This window comes from Diutina rugosa (genome assembly GCF_008704595.1).
Source record: "Diutina rugosa strain CBS 613 chromosome Unknown scaffold5_size317247, whole genome shotgun sequence".
Taxonomy (NCBI): Eukaryota; Fungi; Ascomycota; class Pichiomycetes; order Serinales; family Debaryomycetaceae; genus Diutina; species Diutina rugosa.
Genome location: NW_022995213.1, coordinates 91,038 through 103,271, shown reverse-complemented (window position 1 = coordinate 103,271; position 12,234 = coordinate 91,038). Strand labels below are relative to the sequence as shown.

The window sequence follows — 12,234 nt, the reverse complement described above, 5'->3', positions numbered from 1 at the left end:
TTGTTCCCCGCCGCGCGATGAAGCGACACCTCTCAGATGACGAGGATAACCATTCCCCACAGCTTGATCCCCCAAAAAGTCGACAAAAGGTGACACTGCTGCAAATCGTACATGTGAACACAATTCAGCGGGCCGCACTCGACTTCGACCACAGCCATCAATGCTCGGTGTCCCTCGCAACTGTCAATATTTACTGCTGTCTTGTGTGTGGTAAATATTTGCAAGGTTCCAGTCATGGTTCGCCGGCTTTCATCCATGCCGTTGAGAATGGCCACCACTTGTTTGTGGCACTCGACGACGTCACATTTAAAATTCTACCTGAGGGAGACACGCTTAGTGACGAAACCGCAAGGAGGGCAGTTGATGATATTGCCAAATCCCTCAACCCTCCCATGCAAATTGATGGTAAAGAACTGAAGACTTTGATTGCCAATGTTCCTTACATACCAGGGTTAGTTGGATTGACGGGTGATGCTTCTGCCTACAATGTGATTATACAACTCCTAGCTCACATACCCAAAATCCGTGATTATTACCGTCATCCAAGGGCTGGTAAATTGGAAACTGAGTTTCGATTTGTTATTCGTCAATTATGGTCGCCTTACTTACTCCGAAATCATGTGTCTCCCCACCGTTTGATACAAGCTGTTAAAAAGCCCACAAACAATCCAATAACTGCTTACACTATCTTGGTCAATCGGTTGGATAAAGAGAACAAAGATGATATCTGGCGAGAGACCCTTCGAGGGGAGGTGGACAGTGCTGACAAACCCATTCCGTTCTGGTACTTGCTGATTGACGTTCTGGCACCCCAAATCGGGAGTGATGATTTGCTCGAGGTACAGTTTGACGAGCTCTTTAAAACAAAATACGGTGAAAAGGGCAAATATTCCATTAAAAAGTTGCCCCATGAGCTTCTAATTGTTTTGAACAGAAAACACGACTCTCAGACACGTGTCGTTGTATCACTTCCTTCACAAATCGTGATCAAAGATCATAAATACTGCTTGGTGTCTGTCATCAGTCAAAAGGCACAATCATGGGTATATTCAGGTGAAACCCCATCGGGTGACTGGTCTACATTCGATGGAGTCAAGGTTAGTCAATGTCCCCGACAAGTTATATATTTGGAAGACAACAGACTTTTGTTGTGGCGCCGAGTTTTATCTCCCGAAGATTAAATATCGCTGAGACCACTACGTTAATCTGCAAAGTCGGCCATAGGACGAGATCCTCTCACTGCTTAACGTACCCTTATCGAAGTTGTTGCGTTATTGATTGCCGTCTTCCACAATTTACGATACAGTCAATTCATACAAACTGCCTTTTAAATATTGCTACTCCATGTTGTGATTGTTTAGCAGAATGCTACTATGTGTGATGAGCTTCTTGCCAAATCTAACTAGTGTTGGTATTGGATTTCTCCAAGCTTTTCTTGGTCTCGTGTACTTTGTCTTCGCGAAACGGAGACGGATAATATATTCAATACATGATAATCAGTATTTGTCAAGAACGGTAGAAGCCCATTCGATCAAAGCGGGGTGATCCCGTTGAATGGCGGCTGGCTTGGACTCGCTCAACAATTCATCAAAAATGATTATGAGACTTGCAAGCTTCAGCTCTAGTATCAAATTGTTCTGTATCAGCGAAAGCTCGCTCTCGAATAAGGCTAAATCCCTCAGATATTGCTCTAGAATTAGCTCGTAGTAAGCTTTCAATGCCAGCTCGTTAGTCCCAGTGAAGTAGTCCTTAGTTGCTTCGGTTAACTTGTGTGATGTGGTGAATAAAGTGGGATGACGTTGTTTAAAACCATTCCACTCATATAAGGTACTGTAAATGTCACGTCTCTCAAAAGTTTCCGTGGCTTTACATTCAGAATCAATGGAGAAGGTTTTGTTAAAATTCGTTTGCTCAATCGCCACCGCCAAGAGCCATAAATCATAGTACGAGTCGATTAAGTCGGCCACGGTGATCAACTTAGGCTCCAACGATTTTGTGACAGCTTTACGTAAAGCTTTAGTCGTTTTGACAAGTCTTACAGGCACTTCATTTTGCACCTGATCTTCGATAAGCATAGGGAGCTGGTTAGTCGGGGCACTGTGATATGAAAGAACCATCAACGAACTGCCATTGTCGCTTGAATCGGCAGTGATGGGGAGTTTGTATTTGTTTCTGCTAGCGAGAATCATGGCATAACCCAATGATAACGGATCCGTGGGGATATATCGTCCTTTGATTTTACTCACACCGAAACAACCTAAGGCAAACAGCGAGTCCGTGGCCGCAGCTCCCTGAAAGAAATATTGGCGTGATCTCTCGAGATTGGTTGCACTTTCGACCTCATTGGCAACTGGAGGATACGTTACAATTGGGAAGTTTTCGAACAACACCCGGACGGGCTCTGGGACCTTCATGAGATGGTGCGCTGAAGCGATCGCGAAAAATGAATCTGTGGGGTGCCCCTGCAATTGACTGAAACTACAAACAAACTATTTTGGAATCTAATATTCGTGTATCTATCGTTTATTAACGTCAAATCATAACTAAATGTCGTCAGTGGGGATCAACCGGATGCTCAAGTCAAACCATTCTTCCCCGGCGTACTTGCAGTCACTCTTACCGTGGTTGGTGAAGCCGATCTTTTCGTAAAAGGGAACGAGGCCTTCGTGAGCAATGATGACCACTTGATCACCCAAGTCTTGGTTGGATAATTTTTGGATGTAGTCGTGTAACAACAACGTGCCTAGCGATTTGCCTTGCCAGTCAGGGTCAATAACAACGCCGTGGACACCGATCGTGGGCGACGACTCGATGTGGCCCAGGCCGGGGACATCTGGCAGGAACACGTCCATGCTGGCGTTGGTGATCGTCGATCCGTGGATTCTCGTCGCTATTATGTGCCCAATCAAAGTCTCCTTGACAACAGACGACTTGACGGGCAACGGGGCGTGCTCGTCGTCAGAATCGTCCTCTTGAGGGGCCGAGGCTTGGGTATTATCGGTGGGCAAGTTGATCGCCCGGTATCGCGGGGCGAATTCTCTGATGAACAACCCCAGGCACAACTCGGGGCACATATTCAAGCGGTACGTGAGCTTCTCCCGAGTGCTCCGCTCCTCGGGGGAGAACCCCTTAGCCTCAAGAGCGACCACCTGGTCAAGGTCTTCGATGGTGAGTGGACGAATTGAAAGATTGGGGGGAAAGTCACTCATGGCTAGTGGAGACAGCTTGGGAAAAAAATTGAACAATCGCGCGAGGGTGGCGACACGAAGTTAGGGTTAAGCCTCAGTGTCGAGAACTCCACACCGCGGCGTAGTGCACTTAAACAATCGTGGACGTCAGGTTTACACTTGGAGAAGGTGAGGCTGGATTCGATTTCTACATACATATCAAACTTTAGAAGGAATGCAGGTGGTTATGTGACATACAGGGCTCTCTTTAATGTCGTCGATAAACACGACGTTTGTATTACATAATCAAATCAAAGGATACGTGGTTTATGTATTTAGCGTATAAATAAAATTTATTTGGCCACAACTTCGGTGGTCCAGTCATTGGCGATCAATTCTTGGCCATCGACGTAGTAGGTCAGAGTAACGGGATAGTTACCTCTCAAAAGGAACCCGCCAGGGGTGGTGTCCTCGGGGAACTCGTAGGTGTACTCTTCTTCCCGGGGCTCGTAATCGCCGATCTCGATCTCTCTGGATTTAATGGGGATACCACCCTTCTTAGCCACTTGCTTGTACTTGAAGGCCTTCACGGGGGCACCAGTCACAGTGAAGTGAATGGTGGTAACGTATTTCGACGATTCGGGAATTTGAACCTTGAGATCGGGGCCACCGATTTCCACGGTGAAAGGCTCCTTGCCTTCAACCTTAACGGTGAACTTAGAAACGGTTAAGTTGTCGTTGACCTTGATGGGCATTGTAACAAAAGTGGTTTGGTTGATTAGCTTCGTAAAATTTCGTTGCTCTTTATATGTTTTGTACACCACGGCAATTCGGAGAACAGGCCTCGGTCAACCGTGCAGGCGGGGTTGTTGGTGGCCTCTGCCCCACATTAACGTAACTCCCCCATGGGGGCGGGGTGGAACAAACCACGTTAAATGCAAGAATCTATAGAATTGTCTTCTGATAATGTCCAGTTGTAATTAACCTACTCATAATCAAGAAATCCCCAAACATTGAGTTGGTTATTGAAAGCTACATAGCAAGTCAATTCGATTTGTGGCAGCCACATGGGCCTCACTTTTCGGGTTGGTGGGAATCGTAAATTCAACACGATACCTTTCGATCCTATTTTTTTTCCGCCTTGTTTGGCGAAGTGGGGAAGTATGGAGAGGACCACGGATGGTTCGTATACGCATTAGGTCTATGGTAATCTCGCACCAGCAACCTCAGCATTATTTCAGTGTGTGTGTGGGGTTGTAGCTATTTAAAACCGTTGACACCATACAATGAGATCAAGAACAGACAGATTTGCAAGCGACAGACATTAATTTAGCCGGTAAAACGGCTTGTCTTGTGGCGCTCAATTACATTAGTGTCGTTTTACCCTTCACTACTGACGAGATTTGCTCTATGTGCAGGGAAGACAATTTGCTCGTTGTACCAACGCATAGCTACTATACTGGACATGGAGTGTTTTGTTCCACCCCTTCGGTTTTCTACCGTTGAACCACACCTATATCGTGGATCCTATCCTCGCAAAACGAACTTGGCTTTTCTCAAACTGCTACAATTGAAGACGATCGTTTCACTCACTCCAAACCCCATTACCAAGCAGACGGACCCTGTGCTTTACGATTTCGCCAGCACCAATGGCATCGAGTTGATTCATATTGAGTGTGCACCACTGGGCAAGGGCAAAAAACGTGGTGTTCCTCTCGATTATACCACCATTCTACAATGCCTAAACTATGTCATCCATCAACAGTACGCACCAGTTTATATCCACTGCATAAACGGCGGTCAAGTCACATCATTGCTCGTTGCGTGTCTCCGAAAGCTACAGTTTTGGAGTAGCATAACCATCTTTAATGAGTTCATCAATTTTGCAGCCTCGATAACGGTGAATGACCGGAAATTTGTCGATGGGTTCAACGGTGAAGTAATCGTGGGTGAGAACAAGGTGGCATGGTTGTGGAAGGGTATGTCTAAAGGAGTTGTTGAACGACATCCCAACGTAAGGGTCGCCGTCGCTAGGTAGTTTATGATTAATGACAAATAAATGTAATCTATTTAACCCGACGGTAGAATAAGCAATACGCATTTCTGTTCATAACTTGATCGGGACGACAATTGTAGGTTACCTTTTCGTCATCAAAATAACACCACTTCTTGGACTTACGGTCGCTCTGTTTGTAGACATAACTAGTGTAATGTCCCGTCGACATAGATCCGTAATGATTAGCCACGCCGTATAGTTTATAGCGGAAAGGCGGCAGTTGATTTCGAATAGGCATATCCGTCAAGTAGGTCTGTTCCTCTTCCGGTGTCATCAGTTTCTGTTGTTCAGTCAATGCCGTGCCCACTTTGCCCGTCCAATACTTTGTTAAGTCGAGCTCCTCGTTGACAGGATAAGTGACAAATGTATCAAGCTTATTGAAGTACCCGTTTGAGTTTATACTGAATCGCTTGAAGTGGATGATAAGCACCTGTGGAAGTCGTGTAAGTTTGATTGTCTTTGTCGACTTCGTGGCACGCTTACAATGGGGACAATGCCATTTGTTATCGTCGTCCAACAATTCAGTGGTCGTGTACTCATCGAAGAGTTTCTCCACCAGGATCTTGTCGATTGATGAGCCATTATGGCGGGTAGGTATTGGTAGTGATAAAATCAGGAAAGAATTGTATGTTGTAGACGTGGTACCGCACTCGAGACACCGAAGCTGAGATAAGTATTGACCTTGAAAATAGTCGACAATGACCGAGAAATTGAGTCGAAGATATCGTTCCCATTCTACAGTCAGTGCCAATCGAATGGGTAGACGTTCTCGAGTCTTCTCTTCCTCTGGAGAAAGTTCGAGAATGCGTTTACGCTCCTCGAGGCTTGTGATGGAAGGCTGGTTCAAATCTTCGTGTAACCGGTCCAACATGAAATCCAAAAACTCGATGCAATCTTGCTGGTCGCATGATGCAAATTGATGGTTTGGCAGAAGCAGACCCATGGCTTCCTTAAATGTTGCCGGCAGTATCAGCAGGCCATTCTTTGTAAACATTAGACGCAAAACCTTCACAAACTGATTGGTCAAAATCCCTTTAGTTCCAAGCTTGTTGTCCATGTTGATGTGTTCCTTATAAGTCATACTGGATGGTGTCACCGACGAACCCATATTTGGGAAAAAGAAGTTGGTAAGTTGGGGAGTTGCAGCGAGGCATTGTAACATGCAGTTCATATAGCACAGATTACCCAAATTATAAAGCCCTGTGACGAAGCTGTCCAAAAGCTGTGGTTCTTTCGTCGCTGTCGCCGCTAGGGTGTTAGGTTGAAGAGTTGCCACGGTTTGAGACGATGAGCTGGAGGACCGCTTTGGCAAATCCTTGGTTATACCTGTCGGAGCCGACAAAGACATTGGGTATTTCGGTTTTACTGGTTTCTGTTGTGATGGCACCGGAGATGCTTCCTTGAGTGATGGTGTACTCGCAGAAGCCTGTGGTCTCGAAGGAACAATATATCCAACGGATGATGTCCCTCCAAAAATGCTTCCCCCATTGGAAGCCTTGCGATTTAGACTAGGACTCCTTGTAGGCTTTGCTGGCTTGGCGCTTGCTAAGTAATCGCCAAAACTCTTATGGTACTTTGCATCGCCGTTATTGGAGCCATTGGAATGTACTGGTGTCACTTTTGATGACGTGTCGGGTGATTTTTTGGGTACCTCGATATTCAGGGATCCGCGAGAAAGCGTTGCCGGCGGTGGTGCTATTATTTGCGATGTGGGTGTTTGACATCCCTGAGGTCCATAATGATCTATCCAAGCGCTTAAACCGCCGTCAATATATGCTGGAAACTTCTTTAAAAGACCCCGATCTTCAGTCATTACGAGATCAAACAATTTCCAAAATGGCGGCTTTTTAACGTCTATCGTGCTTAAGTCGAGGCTGAAATTCTTATCGTACACCACAACAAAGTCATAGTCGTGTAAATTGAGCCATCTTTGATATTGTAAGCTCAGTAAATGAAGTTGCAACGTTTCATTGAGCTTGTCGAGTGTATTTCCATGAGTAGACACAAACTCCACCCACTCAGGATTGATATGTACAACTTCGTTGAAACGAATTTTGCCAGACTCATATTCAGCCTTGGATTGATAATCAATAATGAGAACCTTCTCAGATTTCAAGTGTGACCCCACTGTAGCAGGACTAAGATTTTCTCGCCACTCAAGAGCATACCCAGCATTATGGTCACTGGTAAGATTCTTGAGACGGCTCACCAATGGATCCTCAGGTAATAAGAAATCCTTGATGGCCTGATATAACGGTTTATTGGTAGCAAGGTGAGCATTGATTTCACTCACGATTTCGCTCAAGGCAGGGTCCAGAATTTGAGATGCACAGAGTGACGCCACCTGGTAAAGCTGATAGAATGTCTGGTAATCACAATATTCTCTCGATTCAAACTTCTTGTGCTCACGCTTTAGTACCTCAAGGCAAATAATGCAATAATTGATAAGGGGCTTGTCAGCTAATCGCAAGCGAGCCTGGCTGACGATTTTGTACACCCGTTTATCCAATTCTTCGAGTGAATATCCTTGTTTCGGATTCCCCTTTAAGGATAACGAGGTCATGGCTGCTTCGCAACCAGTAGTGGCAACTGAGTGGAAAGCATGTGTCTACGGTGTGCATATAAGTGATAAGCACTACATGATCTGAATTATCGTGAGTGTCAACCATGGGGTGAAATACTCACGCTAAGCATATTATAGCATCCACGATAATCTTGATAACTTCTATCAATGATCAAGTTACGCTCATAATCCATTGTGAGTTGTTGGCACTTAAGTTCAGTTTGACAGGTATGTTAATGGGGACTAGTTGAACTACTTTACTTCGATCAAAAATGTGTATGTATAAATACAAGATATAAACGTTGATATGTAAAACATGATGATTCCTTTCGGCATGTTTGTCTAGAGTTGACTAGGGTAAGTAACTCCTCGACACCATCCACTTTACCAGTCATGGTCACGTGACGCAATCCTGACCATCAAGTCAAACCATGTCGAGTATGTCGAGTTTTTAAGAGCTTGCAACAATTGTTTTTGTTTATTGTAAATCAAGTTTAGGTTATTTAAATCTTAGATACTTATTCAGGTCGTTCCAGTTATTGGTGCTTGTAACAGTCAGCTCCCCAGTGTGAGAACTATCATCAAAAAGGTGACCCATCATTACTATCACCTTTAAGATGCCTAGACAGCCGATGGTAACTAATCGTAATAACTGTCTGTTACGGGTCGATCAGATATTGGAAACCGCCTATGATGAACGCCGCCGTGCAGAGGGCCGCAAAATGGTGTGTCAACCCTCCGACTACGATGATGGTCTGGGGACCTGGCTGCAACATGACAATCGCTTGAACATGAAACAAACCTTGGTGTAACAACAGAACAGCAAGTGTATGGCCCAATAGTTGTAATTTTGGGGTCCATGGTATTCAGCGGTTGCGGGCCCCCATCATATAGTGGGGTATTCGCCTCGCCAGAAGTCAATGAGCGTCGTCGTCGTCAAGCCATGCCAACTGGATTTTGTTGATTGTCTCGTTGGCTGGTGGTGGTCTTCGTTAGAGGAGCGTCGACTGTAATCGAGTAGTTGCTCAACTCATAAGTGAGAAGCGTCCAAACAAGTTTTTGATGATGAAAATCAAGGGGGAATAGTCGCCCTTTTATAGACCAAAATGAAGCGGGGAGCTCCCTGAATGCACACCGTCGACAATGAGACGGGGGATTAATAAAAGCACGCCGTCGTCAATGAGACGACGGATACAATGACGAGCGCGTCCCCTCACCCATCGTCTACCACATTCCGCGATGGCACCAACGTCGTCATCAGCCAGAAACACAAGCCATAGCAAATATTATCTAGTCTGGCTGAATCCATGTCAACCAACGTCAATCACTTTTGCCCTCCAAGTGTCAGTCAGATAAGTGGCAATTAAGGGATGACCAACAATACTGGTGGGGGGCAATGGCTCATTGTTGAAGAATTCTCGGAAGATTAATTGTCCCCGTTGACGAGGCAATGCACGGGACAATCGTCGAATTCCCCACTTCGCAGATGCAAAGTACGCGTCATCCATAAGGTAACTAAGACTATTGAAACTTTGGCTTCATGTTGAAACGATTAGTCCAGCAACTTTCAGGCAGCCTGATGAAGTTTCATCTGTGTCCCATTTGGTGGTCAGTTTCAGCTTGGTTCTTTCGGGTGTGCCGAACTTATCAATCTCATTCCATACTATCTCCCCATTGTCACGTGACTCGGCCTTGCGTAACTGGTAAATCTAAGGGCACAACTGTAATTTCGATAATACCGTGAACGTGCTTGTAGAATCATTCATACGTAGCTAAGATTAATGTCTATTATGAAAGCCCTATGTACAAGATTATTGGTCCGGCGAGTACTCCGACAAATGCGGCTGAAGCCGCTTTATGGCCCAATTGAGGCCAACAAACTTTACGCTGGAATCGCTAGCGCCCTCAGTTTTAGTGAAGCGGTGCCACCACCTGGGGTTCTTGAACGAGGGGTATTCAGGCGGAAACCCAGCTTCACGCCGCAAGGAGGCAACATGGCGCCGAAGTTCGGCGGCCAAATTCGAGCGAAGCTCTTCCGCCCATTTACCAGTTTTGAGCTCTTCTGAGAGGTCTCCCAGTTTACTCCAAGGGTCGGCAAAAACCAGCACAAGCTGACGCCACTTCTTGCGATACTCAAAGACAATTTCATCAGGAATAGCGTCTCCCACGTAAAGATGGATTTCCAGGCCAAGGTTGGCGGGGAACCAACGCTTCCAGCCCGTAATATCTTCAGGAGCAATCTTCTCGAAGCCATGGGCGAACATGGGAACGACAACTGGGGCACGCGTCGCTTCAAGGATAAGACGAGTTACACCCCACTTGAAGTACCGCATAGAGTTGTTATTAGGAGGTTGTAGCTGAAGTACAAACCCTTCTGGGAACACATGGAACCACGACGTTTCCTTCCTCACAAAAGGGAGCAGAGGCATCAACAACTGGGTCAGTTCAGCATTAGGTTTCAACTGCGGGGCTATTATGGCATCATTAAGTTGCTGGATTTCAATGGCGTCCTTGTATGTGGGAAGTGGTTGTTTCGGAGCTAAAGAGTCGTCGGGGCTGACGACTCTGATGGCAGCATCAACACTATCTTGGAACGGGCCAACGCCGAATCGGGCAATACCGAGGATCTTGCCAAGGTTGAAAAACCACCCTTGCCACTTGGTTCCAAAACACACATTGTCTGCGGCAAAACCCCACCGAACGTTATCGATATGGTTGATGTACCGGAAGGGCAACATCGCGACGTACGACGGGTCGTCACACACCAGCATGTGATTCATCACCGTAATGATCAGGCGGTTCTCTTCACGGGCCTTGGCAAACGCCAGATCCAACTTCTCGATACCATGAACCTGGGGCTTGTAAAGAATGTTTAGAAGCACCTTGGTATTAAGCGTCATGAAAAGACAGGTAGCATGGGAAGCAAAGTTCCACCACGGGGCCGTGCGAGGATATTCACTGAGAAACTCGTCCCCCCGGTTGAGCACAGCAGGGAAGCTCATCGTTTGAAAGCGACGGCGTCAGTGCTATCTGGATTGAAGCGGCGAGGCAGCGTGAAAGCGATGCGTCGTTTCTTTTTGTGCGTGCGACTAATGAGATGTCAATGGTTACGGGTCATATGAAATAACTTCAATAACCAGTTTGGTTGGTGATTTGCGGGAGATGTGGTAGCTGTTGGTGGATGATGGAGTTTAGCTTAATTCATAGATATTGTTTAATGTTTCATTGGGACTGATACTATCGCCAAATGAAAACCACGTGGGGTTCAAGAAAAACGAGACTTCCCCAGACACTCCGCCTACAATTGTAAAACCCTCTGACTTTCCATTGATATGACTTATCATTATATATGCCAACCTAACCGCCCGAACTGCTAAAGCTTGCACGGCTTGAATGTAACTCTCCCCTCAACTTTACCGTGATGTAATTTATCCAAGTATTCGGGAAGCTCAGCAAACGGCACCGCGGTGTGTATCGGCTTAATTAAGCCCTTTGAGATCCATCTCATAACCTCGATTTGTTCGTAGGATGTGCCCCCAAATGAATAAATCACCTGAACCTCACGCCGGGCCAAGTTATAGTTTTGAAGCATCAATTTGGACCGGCCCAATCCGACAGTCATGTACTTACCCAAATGCTTGACGTATTTCTGACAGATGTCCAGTGTGATCTGGTTACCAACAAAGTCAAACACTATGTCAAACAGCTCACGAGAGTGAGGGCATTTGGACATGTCGTGGTAGTATTCATCTGCGCCGTATTCAAGAGCAATAGAACGTAAACTCTCTTTGACGTCAGTGGCGACAATGTAGGGATGGTACACTTTCAAAATTTGAAGAGCGTTCAACCCTAATCCACCCAAGCCCACAAGAAGCACCTTAGATGTGGGACGCAAGTCGGACTTAACTTTTTGAATAGCATGGAATGGTGTCAACGTCGAGTCGGATGCCACAGCGGCAGTTGCAAAACTCACGTCTTCAGGGATGGGGAGTAAAGTCCGCAAGTTTTTAATCAACAAGTATTCTTCAAAACCACCATCGGTGTTGAGTCCATAAGCTTCACACCCCAGAGTACATGCGTTGTCGAATCCCTGACGACAGTTATCGCATGATCCACAAGCAGCTCCAATTTGCAAAGCGAAACGAGCTCCCAATTTCACCGTGGGGTGGTTCTCCAAGCCCAGGCCCAACGCAGCAATTGTACCTGCAATTTCGTGTCCCAATACATATTTGGTTGGAGATTCAACCCCAAGCCGCTCCATGGGCCCAACCTGGAGTAAGTGGCAATCCGATTGACACAAGCCAGCGGCCTCGACTTTGAGAAGGGCCTGATTGGCGCCAGGCACGGGCACTGGGTAATCCATCCATCTTTGGATACCTTCCTTCCCCTTGATCCATCCGTAAGCAGTCTGTCTTTCGGGAATTGACATGTTTAATGATCACTAGTCT

The 12,234-nt window shown here is 46.1% G+C and overlaps 8 protein-coding genes across 8 annotated transcripts; 2 read left to right on the top strand and 6 right to left on the bottom strand. All coding sequences in view use genetic code 12, as the record gives it.

Annotated features, from left to right (window-relative positions):
• Positions 1-17: 17 nt before the first annotated feature.
• Positions 18-1,181, top strand: DIURU_005651 (mRNA splicing protein; the record flags this gene model as incomplete). Its single annotated transcript, XM_034158657.1, has 1 exon — positions 18-1,181. One exon carries the CDS (start codon positions 18-20, stop codon positions 1,179-1,181), a length of 1,164 nt encoding a protein of 387 aa, XP_034009499.1.
• Positions 1,182-1,496: 315 nt separating this feature from the next.
• SAM35 (SAM complex subunit) lies at positions 1,497-2,414 on the bottom strand (the record flags this gene model as incomplete). The annotated part of the gene is made up of 1 exon (XM_034158656.1): positions 1,497-2,414. One exon carries the CDS (start codon positions 2,412-2,414, stop codon positions 1,497-1,499), a length of 918 nt encoding a protein of 305 aa, XP_034009498.1.
• A 129-nt stretch (positions 2,415-2,543) lies between these two features.
• Positions 2,544-3,209, bottom strand: DIURU_005649 (polyamine acetyltransferase; the record flags this gene model as incomplete). The annotated part of the gene is made up of 1 exon (XM_034158654.1): positions 2,544-3,209. One exon carries the CDS (start codon positions 3,207-3,209, stop codon positions 2,544-2,546), a length of 666 nt encoding a protein of 221 aa, XP_034009497.1.
• Positions 3,210-3,520: 311 nt separating this feature from the next.
• DIURU_005648 (uncharacterized protein) lies at positions 3,521-3,922 on the bottom strand (the record flags this gene model as incomplete). Its single annotated transcript, XM_034158653.1, has 1 exon — positions 3,521-3,922. The coding sequence occupies one exon, from the start codon at positions 3,920-3,922 to the stop codon at positions 3,521-3,523; it is 402 nt and encodes a 133-aa protein (XP_034009496.1).
• Positions 3,923-4,632: 710 nt separating this feature from the next.
• Positions 4,633-5,205, top strand: OCA6 (protein-tyrosine-phosphatase; the record flags this gene model as incomplete). Its single annotated transcript, XM_034158652.1, has 1 exon — positions 4,633-5,205. The coding sequence occupies one exon, from the start codon at positions 4,633-4,635 to the stop codon at positions 5,203-5,205; it is 573 nt and encodes a 190-aa protein (XP_034009495.1).
• Positions 5,206-5,233: 28 nt separating this feature from the next.
• On the bottom strand, positions 5,234-7,786 carry DOA4 (ubiquitin-specific protease; the record flags this gene model as incomplete). The annotated part of the gene is made up of 1 exon (XM_034158651.1): positions 5,234-7,786. The coding sequence occupies one exon, from the start codon at positions 7,784-7,786 to the stop codon at positions 5,234-5,236; it is 2,553 nt and encodes an 850-aa protein (XP_034009494.1).
• A 1,811-nt stretch (positions 7,787-9,597) lies between these two features.
• Positions 9,598-10,788, bottom strand: TAZ1 (lysophosphatidylcholine acyltransferase; the record flags this gene model as incomplete). The annotated part of the gene is made up of 1 exon (XM_034158650.1): positions 9,598-10,788. The coding sequence occupies one exon, from the start codon at positions 10,786-10,788 to the stop codon at positions 9,598-9,600; it is 1,191 nt and encodes a 396-aa protein (XP_034009493.1).
• A 371-nt stretch (positions 10,789-11,159) lies between these two features.
• DIURU_005644 (zinc-binding dehydrogenase) lies at positions 11,160-12,215 on the bottom strand (the record flags this gene model as incomplete). The annotated part of the gene is made up of 1 exon (XM_034158649.1): positions 11,160-12,215. The coding sequence occupies one exon, from the start codon at positions 12,213-12,215 to the stop codon at positions 11,160-11,162; it is 1,056 nt and encodes a 351-aa protein (XP_034009492.1).
• Between the last annotated feature and the right edge of the window lie 19 nt (positions 12,216-12,234).